The 25,031-nt window shown below is 62.5% G+C and overlaps 2 protein-coding genes and 1 long non-coding RNA gene across 11 annotated transcripts in view; 1 reads left to right on the top strand and 2 right to left on the bottom strand.

The window, feature by feature from the left end:
- Positions 1–6,010: 6,010 nt before the first annotated feature.
- On the bottom strand, positions 6,011–7,187 carry LOC138843749 (uncharacterized). The gene is made up of 2 exons (XR_011378702.1): positions 6,427–7,187; positions 6,011–6,262 (listed from the first exon to the last, which is right to left on the bottom strand). It is a non-coding gene; the product is annotated as an uncharacterized lncRNA (long non-coding RNA).
- Positions 7,188–7,408: 221 nt separating this feature from the next.
- Positions 7,409–24,252, top strand: NAXD (NAD(P)HX dehydratase). 9 transcript variants are annotated; one of them, XM_070048576.1, is made up of 10 exons: positions 7,409–7,621; positions 11,313–11,463; positions 12,905–12,950; positions 13,422–13,510; positions 15,247–15,355; positions 21,424–21,474; positions 21,557–21,661; positions 22,120–22,240; positions 22,877–22,997; positions 23,534–24,252. In XM_070048576.1, exons 2-10 carry the CDS (start codon positions 11,360–11,362, stop codon positions 23,682–23,684), a joined length of 897 nt encoding a protein of 298 aa, XP_069904677.1. In that variant the 5' UTR covers positions 7,409–7,621; positions 11,313–11,359; the 3' UTR covers positions 23,685–24,252. The 9 variants fall into 9 exon arrangements, with proteins under 9 accessions (XP_069904677.1, XP_069904678.1, XP_069904679.1 ...); XM_070048577.1 differs by having other exon boundaries at positions 7,475–7,777; XM_070048578.1 differs by having other exon boundaries at positions 7,488–7,621; positions 11,313–11,380; positions 15,200–15,355.
- The window catches only part of CARS2 (cysteinyl-tRNA synthetase 2, mitochondrial), a 47,209-nt gene continuing 41,172 nt past the window's right edge, over positions 18,995–25,031 (bottom strand). The window contains exon 15 of the mRNA XM_070048567.1: positions 18,995–25,029. Within this exon, the coding sequence (XP_069904668.1) occupies positions 24,946–25,029 (84 nt within the window). The 3' untranslated portion in view covers positions 18,995–24,945. The remainder of the gene's footprint in view (positions 25,030–25,031) is intronic.

Here is a 25,031-nt window from a genome sequence, read left to right as displayed (position 1 = left end):
TGAATTCAAGGTGGAAAAACAGAGTCTTTTCTATAACAGGACAAGACTGATAAAGTTGACATTTACATTCTTTTTCTTTTTAAAAGATTATTTATTTATTTATTTGAAAGTCAAAGTTACAGAGAGAAGGAAAAGCAGAGAGAGAGAGAGAGAGTCTTCCATCCGCTGGTTCACTCCCCAATTGGCTCAATGGTTGGAGCTGTGCCGATCCGAAGGCAAGAGCCAGGAGCTTCTTCCAGGTCTCCCACATGAGTGCAGGGGCCCAAGGACTTGGGCCATCCTCCACTGCTTTCCCAGGCCACAGCAGAGAGCTGGATCGTAAGTGGAGCAGCCAGGTCTTGAAGCGGCGCCCATATGGGATGCCAGAGTTGCAGGCGGCAGCTTTATCTGCTCTGCCACAGCGCTGACCCCAGACATTTAAATTTTAAAACTTCTAAATAATAACAAAAGACTTTCTAACAACAACCACAACAAAATGTAAAGCAGGGACCTGCACTGTGGCACAGCGGGTTAAAGCCCCGGCCTGCGGTGCTGGCATCCCATACGGGTGCCGGTTTGAGTCCCAGCTGCTCCCCTTCCGATCCAGCTCCCTGCTAAATGAGCCTGGAAAAGCAGCAGAGGATGGTCCAAGTCCCTGGGCCCCTGCACCCACATGGGAATCCCACAAGAAGCTCCTGGCTCCTGGTTTTGGATGGACTCAGTTCAGACCATTGTGGCCACCTGGGGAGTGAACCAGTGGATGGAAGACCGACCTCCCTCCCTCTCTTTCTCTCTCTTTCTCCCTCCCTCCTTCCCTCTCTCCGTAATTATTTCAAATAATAAGTCTTTTAAAAAATTATAAAGCATAAACCACACACTGGTGCAAAAACCTCCTATTAGCATCCTGTGACTCAGAACTGGTAGCTGGAATACACACAGAATCCTTATAAATCAAGAAGAAAAATAGCACTAAATAAAAATGAGAAGTTAGTAGCTGGCAGAAGCACAGAGCAGGTTCTAGTCCCGGCTGCTCCACTTCTGATCCAGCTCTCTGCTATGGCCTGGGAAAGCAGTAGAAGATGGTCCAAGTCCTTGGGCCCCTGCACCCACGTGGGAGACCTGGAGGAAGCTCCTGGCTCCTGACTTCAGATCAGCCCGGCTCTGGCCATTGTGACCATTTGGGGAGTGAACCAGCAGATGGAAGACCTCTCTCTCTGCCTCTCTGTAACTCTTTCAAATAAATAAATAAATCTTAAAAAAAAAAAAACAATCTATTATGATGCATCTTTCCAGAGAGAAAATGCTCACCTAACACAAATATTGATGAAAAAATCTGTGACCCAAGAATTTTAAGTTTCCCTTGAAATTCTCAAAATTCAGGAATTACAACTTTTGGTCCAATCTCAACTAATGCTTTTTTTCTTCTGTTAGCGTAAGAGTTTTTATTGACAACGCAGGCCTTCCGAATTCTTTGAGGTTGTATTACCGTACTGAACATATCTTTGCTTCTCATACTCTATGAACAAAGGCTAACCCCTGATCTTGTGACCAGAGTGTCTGTTCAACTCGGCAGACACAGTGTTTGCTTGCAAATTCTAGAAAGTGGTCTTGACAGAGCTGTCTACAGTGACAAAGCAACGTGGAGTTTCACTGCAGGAATACGGCTGAAAACAGCACACTTGCGATCAGAGAAGGAATGCAGGCCCGCGGGCCGAGCGCCAGAGCAGCCGGCTGCGGCACAGAGTCTGCACCGAGAGGCTGAGGACCTCCCCAGACCCCTTCTCCTTCGAAGTCCTCTTGCTACGAGACACAAGGTGTCGTCTACCGCGCGCACCGGGAGAGGCGCTCTAGACGGAAGGTGTCCTCTACCGCGCGCACCGGGAAAGGCGCTCTAGACGGAAGGTGTCGGCTTCCCCCGGACGCTCACCTGTTCCCGTGCAGCAGCGCTATCGCCCGAGAACCGGCCTCAGTGGCAGGCAAACCGGTACCCACCCGGCCTCTCATGAAGAGCCCATCACTTCTTGTATGGGTGACTGATACCAAAGGCAGACACGTGCGCACACACACAGCTGGTGTTTGACATCCCATGCAGGGGTCAGAAAGGTAAACCCCGTGGTCTCATGTGACTTGTTTTGGCAAATGTAAGGAGACTGGGTGGAGGAATGTGCCCCTGCGTCGTGCGTGGGAGAACATTGGTAAGAATACACAGCGCGTGTGCAGAGCAGAGAACATCAGAAGTGCTTTAAAGGCTGAGGTTCCTGATTTTCGAAACCGTGTTACTCCGCAGCCCTGATGGCAGTTTACACAGAGCGGCTTGCAGGCGGGAGGAGCCGAGGGGGCTAACCCGCCAGGAGCTGCGGGACCTGCTGGGAGGCTGCTCCACACTCCTGGAGTGACGCTGCACCAGGGGCTTACAGCCCGCGCCGCTGGGCACAGTGAGCGTCCCAGACTGGGCACCCCTGCAGCTCAGAGTGAGAGTCACTTCTCCGGGGCACGGCCCCCGCCCACGGCCACCGCCGGCCGATGCGGACAACTCCCTGCTTCCTTCCTCAGTGTCAATGACCAGCGCTCTGAGCTGCAGCCCCGCAGACGCTGTGCAGGGGCCATGCAGCCTGGCTGCCGGCGGGGCAGGGACTTGTCCTAGGGCCCAGGAAGCCCTGCCATGTCAGACACAACACAGAGCTACAGCGCAGGGTGCGGGCCTGCATCCGAGGGTGGGCTCTGATATGACGGCCCCCGACCCTGAGCCCTGGCTCCCCCACCTCGCGCTTCAACAGCGGGTCTGACCGCCACGGGCCCGTGTGTCTTCACCTGTACTCCAGGGTCTGGCCCACACAGAGATGAGACTCGGTGGCAAACTGTGCACAAGGGCCAGCAGGATTTGTTGGGGGGGGGGAGGGGGAAAGCCAGATCCCCTGCACCCCAGCCCCTCCTCCCTACACCCCCAGCGATGCAGGAGGCAGAGCTGAGCCACATCCTCCTGCCTCCCTCTGCCCGGTAGAAGGGTTCTCTTCTCCAAGGGTGGGCATTGCAGGTCGTGTGTAGGTGCAACAGGCGATGGACCCCAGTCCCTGGGCCGGCTGTGCCCGCGTCACCTTGTGCCGCCCTGCGCTGTGCGCCAGGCAGACAGCAGCACCCGCATCTCCCACGACTGTTTCATTTGTGCCTGAAGACAGACGCTGAGTCGTAACAGACTTAGAAACAGGACCTTCTGCTCTGTGTTTCCAATACGCCCCCCGAGACCCCAGTGTTCCCAGGACTGACTGGTTCTTCCCCAAGTCTGAGAAACAGAAAGGTGCCGGCTCTGAGAATTCTGAGATGTTCTTCCCTCGGCTACGTCCCTGTCACGTCTGCGCTCCCTGGCAGGCTAAGGACCCGGGAAGGGGGGACAGTCACCCAGGCACAGGGACAGCAGCTGCTGGCGCCAAGGTGCTTCCCAGGCCGGAGCAGATGCCCCCGTGCCCACGCCTACCCCTTCCTGCTCACTCTGCTCCGTTTCTTCTCATCTTTGGGAACTCCGCAAAACCACACTGCCCGGCTCCGCAAACCACACTGCCCGGCTCCGCAAACCACACTGCCCAGCTACACAAAACCACACTGCCCGGCTCCACAAACCACACTGCCCGGCTCCACTAACCACACTGCCCGGCTCCACAAACCACACTGCCCGGCTCCACAAACCACACTGCCCGGATCCGCAAACCACACTGCCCGGCTCCGCAAACCACACTGCCCGGATCCGCAAACCACACTGCCTGGCTCCGCAAACCACACTGCCCGGATCCACAAACCACACTGCCCGGCTCCGCAAACCACACTGCCCAGCTCCGCAAACCACACTGCCCGGATCCACAAACCACACTGCCCCGGATCCGCAAACCACACTGCCCGGCTCCACAAACCACACTGCCCGGCTCTGCAAACCACACTGCCCGGATCCGCAAACCACACTGCCCGGATCCGCAAACCACACTGCCCGGATCCACAAACCACACTGCCCGGATCCACAAACCACACTGCCCGGATCCACTAACCACACTGCCCGGCTCCACAAACCACACTGCCCGGATCCACTAACCACACTGCCCGGCTCCACAAACCACACTGCCCGGCTCTGCAAACCACACTGCCCGGATCCGCAAACCACACTGCCCGGATCCGCAAACCACACTGCCCGGATCCACAAACCACACTGCCCGGCTCCGCAAACCACACTGCCCGGATCCGCAAACCACACTGCCCGGCTCTGCAAACCACACTGCCCGGCTCTGCAAAACCACACTGCCCGGCTCCACAAACCACACTGCCCGGATCCACTAATTTTTCAGAAGCAAACTTGTGTGTCTCCTGCAAAACCATCCAGCACGGTTTGTCCCACTGTTCCTTCTTGAATCTGGTTTTCTTATTCTTAAAGACTGATTTACTTATTTGAGAGGCAGAGTTACAGACAGAGAGAGGGAGAGACAGAGAGATCTTCCTTCCACTGGTTCACTCCCCAAATGGCCACAACAGCCAGAACTGGGCCGATCTGGAGCCAGAAGCCAGGAGCTTCTTCCGGGTCTCCCACACAGCTGCAGGGGCCCAAGGACTTGGGACATTTTCCACTGTTTTCCCAGGTGCACTGGCAGGGAGCTGGGTTGGAAGTGGAGCAGCCCATATGAGATGATGGTGTTGCAGGGGCAGCTTTACCCGCTACGCCACAACACCAGCCCCAATACATCTTCAAAAAGAAAAAAGGGTCTGTGGGAGTCTGGGCCACCAGGAAGGGGAGGGCATGGGGGAGGCTCATCCCAGATGGAGGAGTCCAGGGACCCCCCAGGCTTACCTGGGCTCAGGCCTAGCAGCTCCCCAGGACTGGGGCACCAGCGTGCGGGGCAGCGAGGTCAGTGAGAGGCACGGTCACGCCAGGCACTGCCCAGCACCGGCAGCTTTCCCATCTCACCCTGCGGCACTGAGGTCGTGGAGGTGACTTGTGCTCCTAAGCCATCGTCTGCTCCCCGTGTCTCCCCTTGACAGACCCGTTTCTCATCTGCAGTGCACCTGGCGAGAACGCTATACTGCCCAGACTCCCTTGCAGCCAGCACGGTGCCACAGAACACACGTCTACACTGAGCACGGAGCAGAGGGCGCTGGGGGAACTGAGAGGATGCACACCTCCTCCTCCTCTCCTCCTCCTCCTCCCTGTGAGGCAGACAACGCCGGAGTGGTGCAGCCACCCTGCAATGAAGACAAGGAAGGCGGAACGCAGACACAAAGGGGACTACGGGATGCCTCCCCCTGCCATGGGGTCTGTAAGGGCACTGTCAGGTGGCCACACCTTGTTTTCCAAGAACTTCTGGCTCTGCACAAAAACAAGCAAACAAAAACAAAACGCTCTTTGGTTAAGCCACTGCCTCGGTCTCCCGTGGCTGCCCAAACTCAGCGGCACAAGCCGGGCGCCTGTAAACCAGAGCAGCGGCAGAGAGCCCCGGTATCAGGGTGCCCTGGGGGCCACGCTGTACTCCGTGAAGCCTCTAGGGGGCGACCGTCAGCGTCCCCTGGGTCCCTTTTGTCCTCCCCTGCCTCGGGGAGCTGGGAGCCAGGCAGGCAGGGACTTCACACAGGTGTCACAGGAGCTGCCGCGAAGGACCTCCCGGTCAGAATTTCCCGGCTAAGCCACTTCTGACAACCTTGTCCTTCCTTGCCATGGCCATCCCCAGTGGACACACTGCGACAAGCCCTGGAGCCAGCGGCCTGGGTGGACCCTCCCCTCCGGCCCTGAAGTGTCCTCTCTCTTGGCTGAGCCCACGGTCTTCCCAGCACATCCATCCCGACGGCAACCCCGGGATGATCCCAAATAAACGCTCCGTTCCTGGAGAGGCCGCCTCCGTGTCGCTCCTTGCAGCTGACCCCTCTCTCCCGCCTTCTGATGGCTCCAGCTACCCGTGGCATCCCGGGCTAGGAGCTGAGCTGCCATCTCCCAAACCTGCCTGTCCTCACGCAGCCCCCTTTCCCTCGTGTTCCTGCGTGTGGGCCTCTGTCTCCAATGTCCTTTTTTTTCCCCAAGATTTATTTATTTATTTGAAAGGTAGAATTACAGACAGAGGCAGAGAGAGAGAGAGAGAGAGAGAGAGAGAGAGGTCTTCCATCTGCTGCTTCATTCCCTAGTTGACTGCAATGGCCAGAGCCGGGCTGATCCAAAGCCAGGAGCCAGGAGCTCCTTCCGGGTCTCCCACATGGGTGCAGGGCCCAAGGACCCAGGACATCTTCCACTGCTTTCCCAGGCCATAGCAGAGAGCTGGATCTGAAAAGGAGAAGCTGAGACTCGAACCAGCGCCCACATGGGATGCCGGCACTGCAGGTGGTGGCTTTACCCCCACACACACCACAGCGCCAGTCCAGTGTCCCCTTTCATAAGGACATCAGTCTTGCTGGGTCAGGACCTGTGCCCTGATGGCCTCACCTTACCTTGGTTAAACCTACAGAGACCTGATCCCAAATGCAGCTGCATCCTGAGGTTCTGGGGTTAGGGCCTCGCCACATTAACCCACACCAGCACTGGGATGCGGGTTCCTGTACAGGCACCTGCAGGGGCTCCCGTCCCATCTCAGGGGACGGACCCGCCACCGCGACACAAGGCAGACTGCGTTCCTCTGTCTTTGCCTGAGGTATGGCAAACTGAGCACCCTGGGGGTAGGGCAGGGGCACCCCAAGTACTGGCTGGATGAAAGGTCAGATTGCCGGGCGGCGTGGAGGAAGACCCGGAGGGGATGGGAGTGGAGGGCGCGCAGGGGCCCCGGGGAGCCCTGGCAATGGGGCTGTGGGTAGAGATTCTGGCTGCGACTCCCAGGGAGCACAAGGCGTCACCAGCACCCCAGCAGCCCCTGTGCTGTTCGTGAATTCCACTCTGCGCGTCTGTAGCGGGCACGCCCTGGCCACACCTCCGAGGAGGGCACAGCTGAGGGGTCTTGAACAGCACACACTACCTGCGGTGCAGCCCCTCCAACTTCACCTGCCGGCTCCAGAGGCCCGCAGTGCCCGTCTCCCTCACTCCTGGGCCCCACTCAGCGAACCCCGCACACAGCGCTGCAGCAAATGTGGGGCCTGTGGAGGGGCAGCCCTCGCCCGTCCCGGGAGCGCGCCGGCCCCGCCCACCCCTACCCTCCCCCAGGCTCCGTCCCACCCATCGCCTCTCTCCCAGGCTCTGCCCTCCCATCCCCTCCCTCCCAGGCCCCGCCCCACCCCCTCCCTCCCAGGCTCCGCCCCCATCCCCTCCCTCCCAGGCTCCGCCCCATCCCCCTCTCCCAGGCTCCGCCCTCCCATCCCCTCCCTCCCAGGCTCCACCCTCCCATCCCCTCCCTCCCAGGCTCCGCCCCACCCGTTCCCTCTCTCCCAGGCTCCGCCCCCATCCCCTCCCTCCCAGGCTCCGCCCCAACCCCTCTCCCAGGCTCCGCCCTCCCATCCCCTCCCTCCCAGGCTCCCTACCCGTCCCCTCTCTCCCCTCCCTCTCCCCAGGCCCCGCCCCACCCGCCCCCTTTCGGAGCTCGGCTGGCTCCGGGTCCGAGGTGGCCGCAGAGTGCGCCGTGGACCACCGGGAAAGCCACAGGCCATCCCACCCGCAGGAAGTGCTGCAGGCACCCTGACTTGCAGCTGTCAAAGCCAGGTGGGGCCGAGAGAGGACACAGACTCCCAGACTCCCTGCCAGGGAGGCTTCTCGCAGGTGGGGGTGAGACACCCAGGCCGTGGTTAGCAGGAGCAGAGGGAGCAGACTCTGAGCCACCAGGACGGCGGGACCCAGGGGGCTCCCCTGAGTCACCGGGTGAGACAGGGCTGCCGGGCGGGACCCCGAGGTCCGGGGTGGGACAGGCTGGCGGGGGACCTCGGGGGCTCCCCTGAGTCACCGGGTGAGACAGGGCTGGCGCGGGACCTCGGTGGCCCCCCTGTGTCACCGGGTGAGACAGGGCTGGCGGGGGACCTCGGGGGCTCCCTAGTCACCGGGTGAGACAGGGCTGGCGCGGGACCTCGGTGGCCCCCCTGAGTCACCGGGTGAGACAGGGCTGGCGGGGGACCTCGGGGGCTCCCCTGAGTCACCGGGTGAGGCAGGGCTGGCGGGCGGGACCGGGCTGGCAGGGGACCCCGGGGCTCCCCTGTGTCACCGGGTGAGACAGGGCTGGCGGGGGACCCCGGGGGCTCCCCTGAGTCACCGGGTGAGACAGGGCTGGCGCGGGACCTCGGGGGCTCCCCTGAGTCACCGGGTGAGGGGGCCAGCGCAGGAGCCGGGCGCATGGCCCCTCGCGGGTCCTGCAGCTTACACAGGATGACCGAGACTCAGTGGCTGCGAGGGAGCACTCGGGCCCCACGTGCACCTGCTTTTAGGTGCAGACTCCCTGGTCCCCCCGCCCCCGCAGCACAGCTGTTCCGGCAACACTGAGGTCACCCGAGCTGCTGCAAGATCCCGCAGGTGACCGCTCGTGCAGGTCACGTAGACACGAGGGCGTGAGCGACCCGGGGGTGTCGTGGGCCCGTCCTCCCTGGGTACTCGGGGCCCCCGGCCGGCTCTCCGGCGCCCACTCCGACCGCACTCGACTGGCCTCAGCGACGCCCAGAGGACAACCGGAAACCTACGTCATCAAGACCCGACTTGCTTCACCTGCAAAGCTCTAACGGGCCAGAGTCGGGGCCAGATCTGGTTGGCCCTCTTGCTTGTCAATAATCTGAACCCGGACGTCATTGGACAAGAGGAGCCGGAGCGGGGTGTGGAGGGGTGCCGCCGCCCCGGCCTTTGTACTACCGCTGGCTGGGCCCTCACTTCCGTCTGCGGCGCGAGGGCCGCCGGGAGCCCCCGAAGGAACGTCCAATGGCTGCGGCTCTGGCAGAGGCGCGGGGGTGGTCGGGATTCCGGAAGGCGTGCCCCATGGCTGTGGTTCCGGCCGTGCCTCCAGGGCTGTCCAATGGCTGTGGCCCAGGGCGCCCCGGGGGCAGCCGGGAACCCGGAAGGCCGCCTGTGGGCTGCGGTCGCGGCGGCGGCGCAGGGGCGGCCGGGAACCCGGAAGGCCGCCGATGGCTGTGGTTCTGCGCTGCAGGGCAATTCCGGCCTGCTCCCGGCGAGGTAAGATCGATTCCGGCCCTTCCGAGATGGCCACCCGGGCGGAAGCCCGGGCCGCGGTCTTTGGCGGGGCCGTCGTTGCCCTGCTGTCTGCCGCGCTCGCGCTGTTGGGGCCGCCGATGAACGCAGGTACCCGCCGCCGGCCGCTTCTGCTCGGAAGGCCGAGTGACCGTGCGGGGCGCGCTCGGCCCGGGAGAGCCCAGGGCTGACCGCTACGCCCGGCGGCGTGGGCCGGGACGCGGACGGGGTGTGCGCCCGAGCCGGGGGCCAGGCTCTCCAGGACGCGGCGGCGGCGCCGGCCCGGGAGCTCTGGCAGCCCCGGCGCGTCCAGAGGGACGTGTTAGCGTGTTAGCGTGCCAAGGTGTGAAACGCGTGTGTCAGGCGCTGTCACGACGGCACGCGGTGACGCTGGCACCGACTCTCCCTGTGCAAGCACCCAGTTCCTGTCACGAGCTCGTCAGAGGGCCACCAGCAGGGCCGTGTGCCTGCCGGGAATGCTCGGGGAAGGCGGGGTGTCCCTGGCCTGGCTCTGCGCCGGCTCGGGGCAGGAGCAGGTGGGCTCGGGAAGGCAGGCCTCGCCGGTGCAGGGCTCGGTGGCTGCGCCGCCTCCGTGTACTTTTCTCGGGGTTCTGCGTGACTCCTCCTCCTGGGTTGATCTGGGAGGCGTGAGAGGTGTGGGTGGTGGCCCTCGTGTTCCTTTCCCTCTCGGAGTGTGAACGATGCAGCAGCTCAGGCGGCTCCAGCTGCTCGTCCAAGAACAGACTGGTCAATGCTCTTCTAATCTAAAATTTAAAAATAATTTTTTAAATTTATTTGAAAGAATAAGAGAGACATAGAAGGGAGAGAGAGGTCATCCGGGTACTGGTTCACTCCCCAAATTCTACAGCAGCCTGGGCTGGGCCAGGCTGAAGTCAGGAGCCAGGACTCCATCCGGGTCCCCGTTGTGTGTGTCATGGACGAACCTGAGCCCTCCGTGCACTGACCGAAAGTGGAGCTGCTAGGAATTGAACTAGTGTTGTGACATTGGATGCAGCCATCGCAAGTGGTGCTTACCCTGCTGTGCCACAGGCCCCTGGATGAGTTTCTTGAGCAAAAAGTAAAACTGGGGGCCCATGCTGTGGCGCAGCGGGTTAAAGCCCTGGCCTGAAGCGCCGGCATTCCTTATGGGCAACAGTTTGAGACCCCGCTATTCCACTTCCGATCCAGCTCTCTGCTCTGGCCTGGGACAGCAGCAGAAGATGGCCCAGTCCTCGGGCCCTGCACCCGCGTGGGAGACCCAGAAGCAGCTCCTGGCTCCTGGCTTCAGATTGGTACAGCTCGGCCACTGCGGCCATCGGGGGAGTGAAGCAGCAGATGGAAGACCTCTCTGTCTCTACCTCTATTTGTTACTCTGTCTTTCAAATAAATAAAATCAATCTTTTTTAAAAAAAAGTAAAACTGGCAGAGTTACAGGACGGGACTGTTTGATCAGGAGGAGCAGGGACAGCCCTCGGTCTCCGGTGGAACCTGGGACGTGTGTCCAGTTTCCCAGCCAGGGATGGAGCTGGAGGATGAGATTCTGGGGCCGGGTGGTGGTGCGGCAAGTGGGTGAAGCTGCTCGGTGCCCACCTCCACAGCTCAGCGCCCGGCTCGAGCCCCGGCTGCCTGTGTCTGAGCAGCCCCTGCTGATGGTCACCCGGGAGACCCGGGCGGAGTTCTGGGCTCCTGGCTGTGCCCTGGATGTCACAGGCGTTCGGGGAATGAACCAGCAGACTGTGTGTGCGTCGCTCTGCAAACATGCCATTTAAACGAGCGCCTGTGAGGAGGACACATTGTTCCTCTGCCTTATCAGCTCTCCACGCTCCCGCTCTGCCTTACACGTGAGCGCGCCCCTTACTGGCGGGCCGTGGTAAATCCGCGGGAGGTTTTTCGAGGAGGGCCAGCAGAAACCGAGCAGCGCACAGTCGGCTCATTTTACAGGCCGCCTTGAGCCCAGTGAAAGAGTTGCTTTGGCAGCTTATCAGGTTACAGTTCGTTTGTAATGGATAAGCCCCTGCAGATGCGGTTCTCCAGAACCAGACCGGCTGAGGCGGCCCTGGCGCTAACAGGCGCGGTATCCGGCGAGCTTAGTGCTGCGATTTCTGGGCAGCCCCCGCCCGCACACGGCACACGGTGAACACCGGGGGAGCCTCGGCTCTGCCAGGCGTTTGGGCTGCGGGGACGGCGTGTGGTCTCTGCCCCTGAGCGCCTTCATTTTCCTGTTTTCCAGCGCTGCAAAGAGCGTTTTCACCGCGGGCAGCATCCTCCGTGCACGACATGGACAGGACTTCCCTGCTGGTGAGAGCCATCGTCCCCCCTCTGAGCGCCAGCAAGCACAAAGGGCAGGACGGAAGGATCGGCGTGGTCGGGGGCTGTCAGGAGTGAGTGGCGAGTCGGGCGCTGTGTGTCTGTCTGTCGAGTTCAACCCCAGAGTCCTCTACGTGTCTGCCACGCGGCCGGCGTTGTTGGCACAGCAGGTTCAGGTGCTGCCTGCCCATATGGGCACTGGTTCGAGTCCCGGCTGCTCCACTTCTGATCCAGCTCCCTGCTGTGGCCTGGGAAAGCAGCAGAGGACGGCACAGGTGCTTGGGCCCTCAACCACGTGAGAGACCTGGAGGAAGCTCCTGGCTCCTGGCTTTGGTCTGGCCCAGCCCTAGCCATTGAGGCCATTTGGGGAGTGAACCAGAGGATGGAAGACCTCTCTCTCTGTACCTCCCTACCCTCTCCCTCTAATTCTGCCTTTCAAATAAAAGAAATGTTTTTTAAAAACTGTATGTGATAGGATACCAAGTGGTCAACTTTTTGGCGTTTTATAACTGCTAGACTTTCTGATTGAGGAGGAGAGGCCCTGTGGGGCCCCGGTGGAGCTGTCCCCTGGTGAGTCCAGTGCTGGGTGACTGCTTCTTCCTGTTCTGGGCTCTCCCACTCCCACACTGCATACTGTGTGTTCTGCCAGTTCCTGGGGGTCCCCGAGACGGCCCAGCCCCTCCCCAGGCTGTCACCTGGTTTTTACGTCTTGCTGCCGTGTTGGCCGCAGAGACTTGTGGTCTGTGGGGCGCCTGCTGCCTTTGCCCTCCCTCCTGCCTTGTCTCTTGCTCTGTTTCTGGTGCCCCGTGCCCGGCAGGCTGCACCTGGGTCTGTCCTTCGCGGCTTCCCCCTCCGTGGCTCTCTCATGCCCTCTACTTGTTCTGGGAGGCGTGCACGAGTCAGTCCTGTGACACGCCGCATTGGAGCAGGCAGTGTGAAAGTGACAGCCTGTCTGTGCTCAGTGCCCGCTTGTTCCACTGCCGTGGGGAGCACTCTCCTAGGACGGGATGTAGGGTGGCAGCTGGACCCAGGCGCCCAGTGTCTGCCCCAGTGCGAGGAGCAGGGCCAGTGGGCAGCCACAGCAGCCCTGGGGCACTGAGGGTGCTGCACACAGAGCCTGCCGGCGGCTCCACCAGTGAGGACGCCGGGAACAGCGCAGGGGCCCACGAGGGCCGTGCCAGCCCGCTGCCTGCTCTGCCCTCCTGCCCATCGCTGTCCTCCTGCTCGGGACCCCAGCCTCTCCCGAGTGCCCTGAGCGGTGGCCGCCCGCCTCGGCTTGACCACACGGCACAGGGAGACGCGCTCCCGGAAGGCAGCGGCAGGTGGCCGCCCGCCTCGGCTCGACCACACGGCACAGGGAGACGCGCTCCTGGAAGGCAGCGGCAGGAAGGGTTCCGAAGTGCGGGCTTGCCTGCCGAATGGGGGTCTGTGCCGGGCGCCTCGTGTCTGCACTGTCCTCATCAGCTGGGCCTGCGTCCGTGACTGGAGACGTCTCACTCGCGTCTGTCTTCCTAGGTACACCGGAGCCCCGTACTTCGCAGCGATCTCGGCTCTCAAAGTGGTACGTTCGCCCAGAACTCCGCTACGGCGCTCTGGGGGAGCGAGCCGGGTTATTTCCATGTGGGTGAAGCGCACATCCTGATGGAAGTCTCCATAGCATCGCAGAGTCACCGCGGGTGACGCACACCTTCCGCCCGCCCCGACTTCTCGCGCCAGGATAAACGCTTCAGCGTTGAAACCCACTTGTTTTTAAACTGAAATTGTGTTCCCGCTGCACTTCGCCAGCACGGTCCTGGGGGCCTCCGCGGTCCCAGCCTAAGCGGCTGACCCCAGGTGGCCGTGCCCTGCACTGCCCGAGCCCCAGGGCCGTGTCCAGCGGCAGCATGCCGGGGGCCGGGCCCCAGGAGCCCGCCTTTGGTTCAGGTGCTCCCTCATGGCCGCCTGACTGCTGTGGGCTAACATTTGTAGTTTGGTCTGAGGTCAGCGTCGGGGGGTCAGCCACTGGTGCTCCACTTCTGTTCTCGCTCCGCAGGGCGCAGATCTGTCTCACGTGTTCTGTACCAGGGAGGCCGCGCCCGTCATCAAGTCCTACAGCCCGGAGCTCATCGTGCACCCAGTCCTGTGAGTCTGCCCGCACGCGGCTCCCCCGGTCACGTGGCGCTTCCGCTGCTGCACTGGGCATGTCTGCCCAGTGTCTGCTCTGCTCGCAGCCCAAGGTGGCCTGGTCCCACGCTGTCGGGGCCTGGGAGGTCTGCTCAGCCTCCTAGGGCAGTCCTAGTGGGGACGTGTTCCCAGAGCCGCCGGGACTGTGCCCTGGCGCTGGAGATGCGGCGGGTGGGGCTCGGAGCCAGGTGTCTCTTCTGTGCAGTTTCAGTTAAGTCTGCTGGTTCCTCCTGTACTGGGCGGCACCGCCCTGGGGGCAGACAGCGGGACCACGCGGCAGGCGGTGAGAGCTGACGAAGGGGCAGCACAGGCGCACAGGCTGTGTCGGGGCCCAGGGCAGCAGTGCGGAGTGGAGCCACACCAGAAGCCGGCACCGAATGGCGGCCGATGGCGTGTCGGGGAGCACTTGTCTGAGAGACGGGAGAGGGTCAGGTGGGCTCACCGTGAGGACTGAGCAGGGGACGGGGGGACCTCGCCATCAGCTTCCCTGGGGAGCAGACTCCTGTCAGGGTCCTGGGCGAGGGGCAGTGGTGCAGTGGTGGTGAGGAGGGACCCAGGTCCGGGTGTGCTTGAAACATGGAGAAGGTAGCATCGCCATCTAGTGTGCCGGGAAGAGCGGGGAGCAGCATGGGCGGGGGGTGAAGATCGGGCTGGCTTGGGTGTACTGAGACACCCGGGTGGGTGTGGCTAGTAGGCAGCCGAGGGCCTCAGAGATGGCGTCGATTTGGGGATTCTTCTGTTCTGTTCTGTTCTACTGTACTCTACTCTACTCTCACTTAATTTTAAAGTCAGAGTTACAGAGAGAATGTTCCAACTGCTGGCTCACTCCCCAACTGGCTGCAATGGTTGGGGCTGGGCCAGCTGAAGCCAAGAGCCTAGAGCTTCACCAATCTCCCCTGTGGGTGGCCGGGGCCCAAGGACCTGGGCCGTCCTCTGCTCTCCCAGGCGTGTTAGCAGGGAGCTGGCTCGGAAGCGGAGCAGCCAGACTCAAACGGCGCTCATCCTGGATGTCGGCACCTCGGGCGGGTTAACGCCACAGCGCTGGCCCCAGGTTTGGGGATTGTTAACCCGTCCAGGACAGGAGCACACGGTCGAGGAGGGCAGGCCAGGGGCCAGCAGAGGGCAGGCAGGAAGGAGCCTGGAGGGGTTGGGTCGGTCCTGCCTGGCTCCTGGCCCTGTGGGGGCTGAGGACCAAGGATGAGTGACTGCACCTCCCGGGGCAGGAGGGGGTCCCTGGTGACCCTGACAAGGGCAGCCTGTGGGCGGCAGAGGCCTCAGCGGGGTAGGTCGTACAGGGGAAGCAGCGGGGCGCCAGATGGGACCGGGCCATCAAAGGGCGGCAGGCGGCGTCCCCGCGAGGAAGGCAGCGCCAGCCACGGTGGCATGGGGGGTGGGGGTGGGGGGCTAGCTGGAGCTGCCTCCCTACCCAGCACGGGTGGTGGGCTAACCGCGGGCCTCGGGCACAGGTCACTGGGAAACCAGCCGCAGTGTTGAGAGCTAGGGTCTGCACTGCGGCGTCACAGACCACGCCCGTGTCTGGAGGTCAGGTCGGAGGCTGAGTGCAGCGAGGGGCCGGGCCGGGCCGGGCCGTGGGAGTGTTCAGCAACTGCCCGAGCTTTCGGAGCCTCTGTGACTTCTGTCCATCAGCCGCCGTCGCTGCCGTGCCTGAGGGCGCCGTTCTTCCCTCTGTCCAGTGACAGCCCGGCTGCGGTGCAGGAGGTGCAGAAGTGGTTACCCCGGCTGCACGCCCTCGTCGTGGGACCCGGCCTGGGCCGAGACGAGCAGCTGCTGGGGAGCGTCCAGGTGCGGGCCACACGCGCACAGCGGCTTCCCTGGGGGCCTGCTGCGGGGGGGGACACAGATGCACGGCGGCTTCCCTGGGGGCCCACTGGGGGGAGGGGGGACACGCATGCACAGCGGCTTCCCTGGGGGCCTGCTGGGGGGGGACACAGGTGCACGGCGGCTTCCCTGGGGGCCTGCTGGGGGGGGGGACACAGGTGCACGGCGGCTTCCCTGGGGGCCCGCTGCTGGGGGGGGGGACAGAGGTGCACGGCGGCTTCCCTGGGGACCTGCTGGGGGGGGGGACACTTGCGCATAGCGGCTTCCCTGGGGGCCTGCTGCTGGGGGGGGACACAGGTGCACGGCGGCTTCCCTGGGGACCTGCTGGGGGGGGACACTTGCGCATAGCGGCTTCCCTGGGGGCCTGCTGCTGGGGGGGGGACACAGGTGCACGGCGGCTTCCCTGTGGGCCCACTGCTGGGGGGAGGGGGGACACAGGTGCACGGCGGCTTCCCTGGGGGCCCGCTGCTGGGGGGGGGGGGACAGAGGTGCACGGCGGCTTCCCTGGGGACCTGCTGGGGGGGGGGACACTTGCGTATAGCGGCTTCCCTGGGGGCCTGCTGCTGGGGGGGGACACAGGTGCACGGCGGCTTCCCTGGGGACCTGCTGGGGGGGGGACACTTGCGCATAGCGGCTTCCCTGGGGGCCTGCTGCTGGGGGGGGGACACAGGTGCACGGCGGCTTCCCTGTGGGCCCACTGCTGGGGGGGGGGGACACAGGTGCACAGTGGCTTCCCTGGGGGCCTGCTGGGGGGGGGATACAGGTGCACAGCGGCTTCCCTGGGGGCCCGCTGCTGGGGGAGGGGGGACACAGGTGCACAGCGGCTTCCCTGGGGGCCCGCTGCTGGGGGGGGGGGCGGGGAGTGCTGCAGGCTTCCTGCCGCCTCTCCGACTGCCTTGAGCTCACAGCCTGTCCTTGGGGCGGGCGTTGTGGAGGTGGGTGCACCGCTGCTTGGGCTGCCCACATCTGGTGTCGCATTCCCAGTTGGGGTTGTGGCTGCTCCATTTTTTTTTTGTTTTTTTAAGATTTTGTTATTTGAGAGATAGAGTTACAGACAGAGAGAGGGAGAGACTGAGAGAAAGGTCTTCTGTCCACTGGTTCACTGCCCAAATGGACACAACGGCTGGAGCAGAGCTGATCCAGAACCAGGAGCCAGGAGCTTCTTCCCAGTCTCCCATAAGGTCCCAAGCACTTGAGCCATCTTCCACTGCTTTCCCAGGCTATAGCAGAGAGCTGGATTGGAAGAGGAGCAGCCGGGACTCGAACCAGAGGCTTAGCCCACTATGCCACAGCATAGGGCCCCGGCTGCTCCACTATTTTTTTTTTTAAGATTTATTTATGTATTTGAAAGGCAGAGTTACGAAGAGGCAGAGAGAGGGAGGTCTTCCATCTGCTGATTCACTCCCCAAATGGCTGCAACAGACAGAGCTGGGCTGACATGAAGCCAGGAGCCAGGAGCTTCCAGGTCTCCCACGTGGGTGCAGGAGCCCAAAGACCTGGGCCACCTTCTGTTTTCCCAGGCCACAGCAGAGAGCTGGATCTGAACTGGAGCAGCCAGGACTTGACTTGGCACCCACATGGGATGCCGGCATCACAGGTGGAGGCTTAGACCGCGACACCATGGTGCAGGCCCCGGCTGCTCCACTTCTGACCCAGCTTCCTGCTAAAGTGTCCTGGGAGATAGAGGGCTCCGTGCTCGGGCCCCTGCCACACACATGGGAGCTCTCGATGGAGTCCCGGGCTCCTGGCTTTGGCCCAGCTCTGGCTGTTGCCATCACTTAGGGAGTGAACCAGGACATGGAAGTTCACTGTCTCCGTCTCCCTCTCTTTCAAGGAGATGAAAATAAATCAACAAACATTAAAAGAAAAGTTTGTTCTTAAGTGCCAGTGCCTGGAAGACAGCTGACTGGTGTGGGTGCGGGGCGACACCACAGTTCGAACGAGAAGCCGCGATCAGAGACGCTGGGGCAGCGCACTGACTTCTCTCAGCGCCCAGGCGGGTAGGGTTGGCCTGCCGTCCTCGTCATCTTTGTTCTCAGGTCGTGGGGAGCGTTTCTTGCCATCCGTTTTGGAGAGGCCCCAGGCTGTTGGTGGCGGTGGGTCTCTGGCAGTGGCCAGGTTCGGGCTGGTGCCCGCACTTGGTAGGATTCATGTTCACTGTCATCCGTGTCGTCAGCCCTCCTGGGAGGTGGGGAGTGGCCGCTCACTGGTGTGTGCTCACGGAGGTTCTGCCTCCACTTGCCGATGGCCGATGGGCAGCAGCTCCTCCCGGCTGTTGGCCATTTGTGGAGTTCCTTCCTTACCTGAGAGGTGGAGCCAGACAGGAAGATATAGATAATGACCCCACCAGCCAAGGCCTGGCCCGGCCACACGGGCGGCAGGGAATCCTGGGCTGTCTGCTGCCTCCCAGGTGGACTGCGGGCAGCGGGGACGTGAACCGTGCCCTGATACCGGACCCGATACCGGGTGCTGGCATCGCGAGTGCCGGCTTCCCTCTGTGCGAACGCACACCCTCCCTCCGTTCCAAAACCGCTTGCCTGTCTGAATCTCAGAGTTCTTTCCGATGTGTGTTCTGGTAGAGAACCCTCATCACAGACGTGATCCCCATGGCTCTTCTCGTGCAGGGGCCACCCTCGCCTCCATAACGGGTGATCTACTCGATCTTCTTGTGCAGGGGCCGCCCTTGCTCCGTAACGGGTGATCTACCTGATCTTCTAGTGCAGGGGCCGCCCTCGCCTCCGCAACGGGTGATCTACTCGATCTCGTGCAGGGGCCGTCCTCACTCCGTAATGGTGATCTACCTGATCTTCTCGTGCAGGGGCCGTCCTCGCCTCCGTAACGGGTGATCCCCACGGCTCTTCTCATGCAGGGACCGTCCTCGCCTCCGTAACGGGTGATCTACTCGATCTTCTCGTGCAGGGGCCACCCTCGCTCCGTAACGGGTGATCTACTCGATCTTCTCATGCAGGGGCCACCCTCGCCTCCGTAACGGGTGATCTACTCGATCTTCTTGTGCAGGGGCCGCCCTTGCTCCGTAACGGGTGATCTACCTGATCTTCTAGTGCAGGGGCCGCCCTCGCCTCCGCAACGGGTGATCTACTCGATCTCGTGCAGGGGCCGTCCTCACTCCGTAATGGTGATCTACCTGATCTTCTCGTGCAGGGGCCGTCCTCGCCTCTGTAACGGGTGATCCCCATGGCTCTTCTCATGCAGGGACCGTCCTCGCCTCCACAACGGGTGATCCCCATGGCTCTTCTCGTGCAGGGGCCGTCCTCGCCTCCGTAGTGGCACTGTCTGCAGCAGAGTTCTTATCTTGATGAAGTCCAATCTGTTTTCTCCTGTCTCACGCCTCGGGTGTCTCATCTAAGGTTCTGCCTATCCTCAGGTTTAACCTGTGGTTAGGGGAGGGTGTTCCGAGTGGGGTAAGGACGGTCCTGCCTCGTTCCTGTGCATGTGCACATCCAGTTGCTCCAGAGCCAACTGTGGGATCCGCTCCTGCCCGTCGTGGCAGGGCTTCCTCCTGGAAAGTCAGCGGACCTCAACGGGAGGCTTCCCTTGCACTCCGGGTCTATGGAGCCGCCTTCAGGCCGCTTGCTCGTCTGGTTGCTGGGGCCACGCAGGAGCCTCTGAGATGGGAGAGGGAGTCCTTCGCTCACTGGGCTCAGCTCGTCCCCCACAGGGCAGCCAGGGGTTCTGGTGAGGCTCATGTGCCGCTGGGCCGACTTGGAGAGGACTGCGCCTTAACCAGCAACAGAGGGCTTCTCAGCTGTGCAGTGGTTTGGATCCCGAGTTGTCTGATCCAGGGCAGCCGGGACTCGAACCAGCGCCCGTATGGGACGCCGGCGCGGCAGGCGGCGGCTTTGCCCGCTGCGCCCCAGCGCCGGTCCCACTTACTGCTTTTTAACAGCTACGTCACCTACCATGGTTTACTGTGACGTTTCACGGGTTCCCACCCTCAGCTTCTTCCCTCTTGAACACTTCTGTGTTGTCCACTCCGGGTACCTCCTGCAGGACGCGTTTCTGACGTTCCGTCACGGAATGCGAGAGCACAGGCGCGCACACACAGGGTTTGGGTGGCGGGCGGGGCCTCACAGGGCTTGGTGCTCGGGGCTGTGGTGCTGTGTAGGGCTCGCAGGAGGCTGCGGCTACACCGCTGCCCGGTGCAGGAGACACTCGGTGCTGGCTGTGCTCCGGTGTTGGAGTGCTCACTGAGGCGACTGTCCTCTAAACACTGACCAGAGGACACACGGAGGTGACGTCGTCAGGTGTTGCCACTGGCGGCCAGGAGCTCTGAACTGGCAGGAACTCAGTTTAACGTAAGGCCCGAATCAAGGCAAGCAGGCCAGTTGTTGAAAAAGGACATGGATGGCCAGCACCATGGCTCACTAGGCTAATCCTCCGCCTTGCGGCGCCGGCACACCGGGTTCTAGTCCCGGTCGGGGTGCCGGATTCTGTCCCGGTTGCCCCTCTTCCAGGCCAGCTCTGCTGTGGCCTGGGAGTGCAGTGGAAGATGGCCCAGGTGCTTGGGCCCCGCACCCCATGGGAGACCAGAAGCACCTGGCTCCTGCCATCGGATCAGCGCGGTGCGCCGGCCACAGCGCACCGGCCGCGGCGGCCATCGGAGGGTGAACCAACGGCAAAGGAAGACCTTTCTCTCTGTCTCTGTCCACTCTGCCTGTAAAAAAAAAAAAAAAAAAAAAAAAAAAAAGACACAGTCCTTGTCCACTCAGTTCGCTCCCAGGGGCCATCGCGCACGCCGGGCAGGACTGGGCGGGGCGCGAGCACGGGCCGGCAGAGCAGACCTGTGAGGCCCAGCGGCTCAGGAGTGCAGTCGGCGCTGCGGTGCACCGCAGTCATACAGGGACGTGTGTGGCGCCTCCTGAGTTCTTTCCCCTAGTGTACGCTCTTTCAGTAATTTCTTCCTTCAGTTTCTTTGTACTTATTTTCATTTTCTTTGAAAGAGAGAGAGGTGGAAAGGCATCTTCCATGTCCCGATTCAGTCCCCAGAGGCTTTCGACAGCTGGGGCGGCAGCAGGCTGCAGCCAGGCCGGGCGCCTCCCACTTACTGGGGGACCCCGCCTGCCGCCTCCAGGGTGCCTGTGAGCACGCGCTGGGTCTGAAGCCGAGGAGCCAGGACTCCAACCGGGCAGCCCAGCGTGGGAGGGGGAGCCCAGGCCACTCAGCTGAGGCACCTGCGTCTGTTCTGAGAGTTTTCTGCTGGGAAGTGGAGACCGTCCTTGCAATGTGTAATTGTGCCGGAAGGTATCGGCTCATGACAGCACACAACCATATGTTGATTACATACGGGGCACTTCAAAACGTCTGGAAATGCAGGTTATGAACAGACTGCAAAATTTTTGCACAAAAACTTTTTAAAAAACTTAACATTTTTACTTGAGAGACACAGAGAAACAAATACAGGCCTGTGTCACCCAAATGCCCACACCAGCCTGATGGGCCAGGCTGAACCCCGTAGCCTGGAACTCGGGATGGTTCGTCCAATGCTTGAGCCATCATCTCCTGCCTCTCGGGCTACACTAGCAGGAAGCCGGAGCCAGGAGCGGGGTGGGGACAGGAACCCTGGTGCTGTTCCAGGACGGATGGACCCCCTCACTGCTAAGCCCGTCTTCTAACTCTACTTTGATGTTTTGACGTGCCTGTTTCCATACATACATAGACAGACTTCTAAGAGCAGAAACCCACTTAGACTTAATCCTATCGGAGAAAAATGACTTGCTGTTTTTGTGGTTCATTACCTGAGAACATCTCAGTGCTACTGAAAATACGTATCTCATGACTTCCATTTCTGAATGTGCAGGTTAGCGTCTCTGTGGAGTCGGAATGCTGATGTGGGGGCCTGTGTGGCTGGCCTGGGAACCCGGCCAGGCACGGTGTGTCTGGCGCGTGGCCTGTCTGCGGCTCCTGTCCGCTCAGTGCGTTAGGTCTTGCCTCCTCTCTGCACTTGATGGTTTGCTCCGTGACTTTGTATTGCTTGGCCTGCTGGGAGGTGACGGCCTCGTGTTCTTTCCTAGGGCATTCTGGAAGCGTCCAAGGCCACAGGCATCCCCATTGTCATCGACGCGGTGAGTGTAGCCTCTCCTCTCCCCACAGTGAGCACGGGCCCTCGAAGGCTGCCCAGTGAAGGCAGCTTCGTGTCCTGCACAGGATGGGCTGTGGCTGGTGGCGCAGCAGCCGACCCTCGTCCAGGGCTACCACAAGGCCATTCTCACTCCCAACCACGTGGAGTTCGGCAGGCTCTATGAAGCAGTGGTGAGTCCCTGGGCTCCCCACAGCCCCGAGGGCCCAGTTCTGCCGGGACCCAGCCTTGTATCCTCACGAACCCAGAGACGCGGGCTCCCACGTGCTGATGGCCTGCTCTCAGCGGTCGCCCCTCTGCCCTCCGATGGCCCCTCGGCACGGCGTGGAGGATGGCGGCGTCTGTTTCAGAGGGCCTGTGGGGGTGAAGTGAAGCCACATGGGAAATCGCGAGTCCTCACGCGGGGCATGGCCTGTGAATCCTAAGCCACTGTTTTTTGAGTTTGTGTCCATCAGGCTCTGAGTCCGGCTGGGAGGGGGGTCATCTAACTCTGGTCTGCCCTGGCCGGGGGCTGGCTGGGTGTGGCCGGGCCTCCCTCCACCTGCCTGGCTTTCAGCAGGAGCCCCGTGACTCGGGCCTGAGTGTCCGAGGAGGGCTGGCCCCTCAGGTGTGCCTTGTTTTGCTGTCACAGTTCGGAGGCCCCGTGGACAGTGAGGACCAGGGCGACGCTGTGCTGAAGCTCAGCCAGGCCCTGGGCAACGTGACCGTGGTCCAGAAGGGAGCGCGCGACGTCATCTCCGACGGGCAGCAGGGTGAGTGCCAGCGGGTCCCTGCTGTGCGCCTGGCTCACACACAGCACACACTAGGAGCACACGCGGGCAGTGGACTCATCAAGCACCGTCCCCCATGGGGGCCCGCCGACCTTCAGCCGTGTGCCGGCCAACAGGCCTGGCACAGAGCGAGTGTGTGGCAACAAGTGCTCCTTCGTCCAGATCCGGTCAGGCGACAGCGGGGACAGAGGAGGGGAAGGAACTGTTCATGACTGGAGTCAGGGACAGGCAAGTGCAGTGCCCTGTACACGCACACGCAGGGCCGTGCCCAGCAGGTGTGGAGGGCGTGCTCACGGGCGCCCTGCTCGGGATGGGGCTCCTGCCTCCCCAGGAAGCTCTCGGTTGACACACTCAGAGAACACAACACTTGGTTTTCAAAATATGCCCAGAGAGACAGAAACACGTCACAGGCATGGCCGGGACGGTCGTGCGTGCAGACATCGCCCCGGGTGGCAGGAGTGCTGGCGTGTCACCCAAAGGGCAGGAGACCCATCTGCCCGCCTCACTAAACCAGAGGCCGCCTCGAGTCCTTGCTGGGGACAGACAGGAAGGAAGGCCTCGCCACGGGGGGTGTGGCAGCGGCGTCCACACTCACGTCCTCTCGTCTGCTCTGTGCAGTGCTCGTGTGCAGCCGGGAAGGCAGCGGCCGCAGGTGTGGCGGGCAAGGAGACCTGCTGTCGGGCTCCCTGGGCGTCCTGGCGCACTGGGCCCTCCTCGCTGGCCCAGAGAGAACACACGGGTACGGTACAGCCTCATGCCCCCTTGGGAGCTGCCTGACCTCCCCAGTGGCTCAGCAGCTCCCGCCTCGCCAGGGGCCCCTGACAGATCCCACGTGAACCACTCGTGTGGGCGGCGGCACCAGAGCGCCCGGGGCAGCAGCCCCTGCCCGGCACTGCCCGGGCCCTGTCCCTGCAGTTACTGTGGTGGGGCCCAGTGCTGTTGTCAGAGCTCCGTGGACCACCAGGGTGCCCGTCTCCCACCGTGCTGGTGGCTGGTGCTCCACAGGTGCTCTCAGACCTGCCCGTGGAAGCCAGAGGGGGCAGCCCCCCCGCACGTCCTCTGGGGAAAGGCGCCGAGGGTCTGTCTGGCCCCCCCCTCCCCGCACGTGCCTACGTCCTCAGACCGCGGGTGTCCCTTCCCAGCTGTGCCGTCAGCAGTCGCAGAGCTGGCTTCCCCAGGCGCGCGTGGCTCTTGGCTGCCAGGGCGGGCCAAGGCCGAGGGCGCAGTCCGAGCCCCTGCTGGCTGCAGCCCCCGCTGACGCCGCTCCCCCCGCAGCCCCAGCCCGCTCCTGCTGGCCGCCTTTGGCGCCTGCTCCCTCACCAGGCAGTGCAACCAGCAGGCCTTCCGGAAGCACGGCCGCTCCACCACCACCACCGACATGATCGCCGAGATCGGAGCCGCCTTCAGGGAGCTCTTCGAGACCTGAGCCGCTGTGACGGGCGTGCAGGCTGTCTGCGAGGGCTGTAGTCGGGCGGATGTGCAACAGGGAGCGTGGCGTGCGATGACACTAAGGTCTTCCTGAACTCTGCTTAGCTTCCCGGCGTCACCAAACAGACGTGAAGGCTGCACCGTTCCCTCCCCAGCCGCGTCAGCGCTCCGTCGTGGTCCTCGTCCTCCCCAGCAGGCCCGCCGAAGGCTGTGGCACCCACCCGTTGTGCGTAGTGACTGGGTGCTGATGGTTGTGGTTAACTTCCTGTTTCCGAATAAATCAGCTAAGAAATCATGGGTGACGCCATCACGTGGGGACTGTGGGGCGTGCTGAGGTACCTGCGGCCCTGTGCAGTGTTGTCCACGGCCGCACACCCAAGAGTCCCTGGGCTCAGGGACCACGCAGGACCAGGAGGGGCGCGGTGGGGCCTGGATCCGGACCTGGGCAAGCAGGTCAGACACTGGGGGCCTGCACTCCTGCTGGGGCTGGTGGGCCAGGGGGGAAAGGCTGCTGTCACACCCTGTCTCGTGTGTGCGACTTCAGTAAACGTGACCTCTGCACTGTGGACCTGGGCGAGCTGTGCCGTGTATGTGTGTCCGGTTCCCTTGGAGTGGCCCCTCTGCTGTCCCGGGTGGGGTCTGCACTGCATGTGCGCCTGTGTGGACTCAGGCTCTGCCCTTGGAGATGCTGACCCGGTCCAAGTTTAAGAAAAATCACTGTGCTGGGGTGTGGCCAGGAGCTAGGGACTCAATCCAGGGCTCCCGTGTGGGTGGCAGAGACCCAGCTATGTGGGCCATCCCCTGCCTCCAGGGTGTGCGCTAGCAGGAAGCTCTGGTGAGACCTGGCCGCGCGGCCTCGGGGGGACGCCCACCTCAGCCTGTTACTGTCCACACATGAGCTTTTCCAGACACTGCCCTGGATGTCCCTCCCAGAGCTCTGTGCTTCCTAGGCGAGGACATGGTCAGGTGTGGGAAGGTCAAAGTTCAGGAGCCTGTTCATCACCCGTGCCTCCCAAGCCCGCTGCCGTGGATCTGAACAAACCTGACACAGGCCACACGCAGCCAACGAGCCGCGGAGCCGCACCCGCTACCCCTGGGGGCGCTCCCTGGGGCCAGGCTGGCAGCCTGGTGGCCGTGTTGGGGCCTCCGCCTCCCAGGACTCAGCAGGCTGGGTGGGCGACCCCCACCCTCTGCCCTGAGTCACCGTCTGGGTCTGGCACTGCAGTGAGGCACCGAGGCCGAGGACAGTAGCGGTGCGTTTATTGCTGCGGCTCAGCCCCCGGCCGCTGCGGCTTTGTCCTGGGCTCCAGCAGCTCCCACGTGGATGCCGTGCTGCTTCTGTCCT

Source organism: Oryctolagus cuniculus, chromosome 9 (genome assembly GCF_964237555.1).
Source record: "Oryctolagus cuniculus chromosome 9, mOryCun1.1, whole genome shotgun sequence".
Lineage (NCBI taxonomy): Eukaryota > Metazoa > Chordata > Mammalia > Lagomorpha > Leporidae > Oryctolagus > Oryctolagus cuniculus.
Note: the sequence above shows the minus strand (reverse complement) of the source record. Positions and strands in the feature narration are given on the sequence as shown.

Coding starts and splice junctions, on each gene's coding strand:
- NAXD (XM_070048572.1), top strand. CDS start 8,910: ATGGCTGTGGCCCAGGGCGCCCCGGGGGCAGCCGGGAACCCGGAAGGC. Junction 21,475..21,556: donor TCCCCATTGTCATCGACGCG/GTGAGTGTAGCC, acceptor TGTCCTGCACAG/GATGGGCTGTGGCTGGTGGC. Junction 22,998..23,533: donor GGCCCAGAGAGAACACACGG/GTACGGTACAGC, acceptor CTCCCCCCGCAG/CCCCAGCCCGCTCCTGCTGG.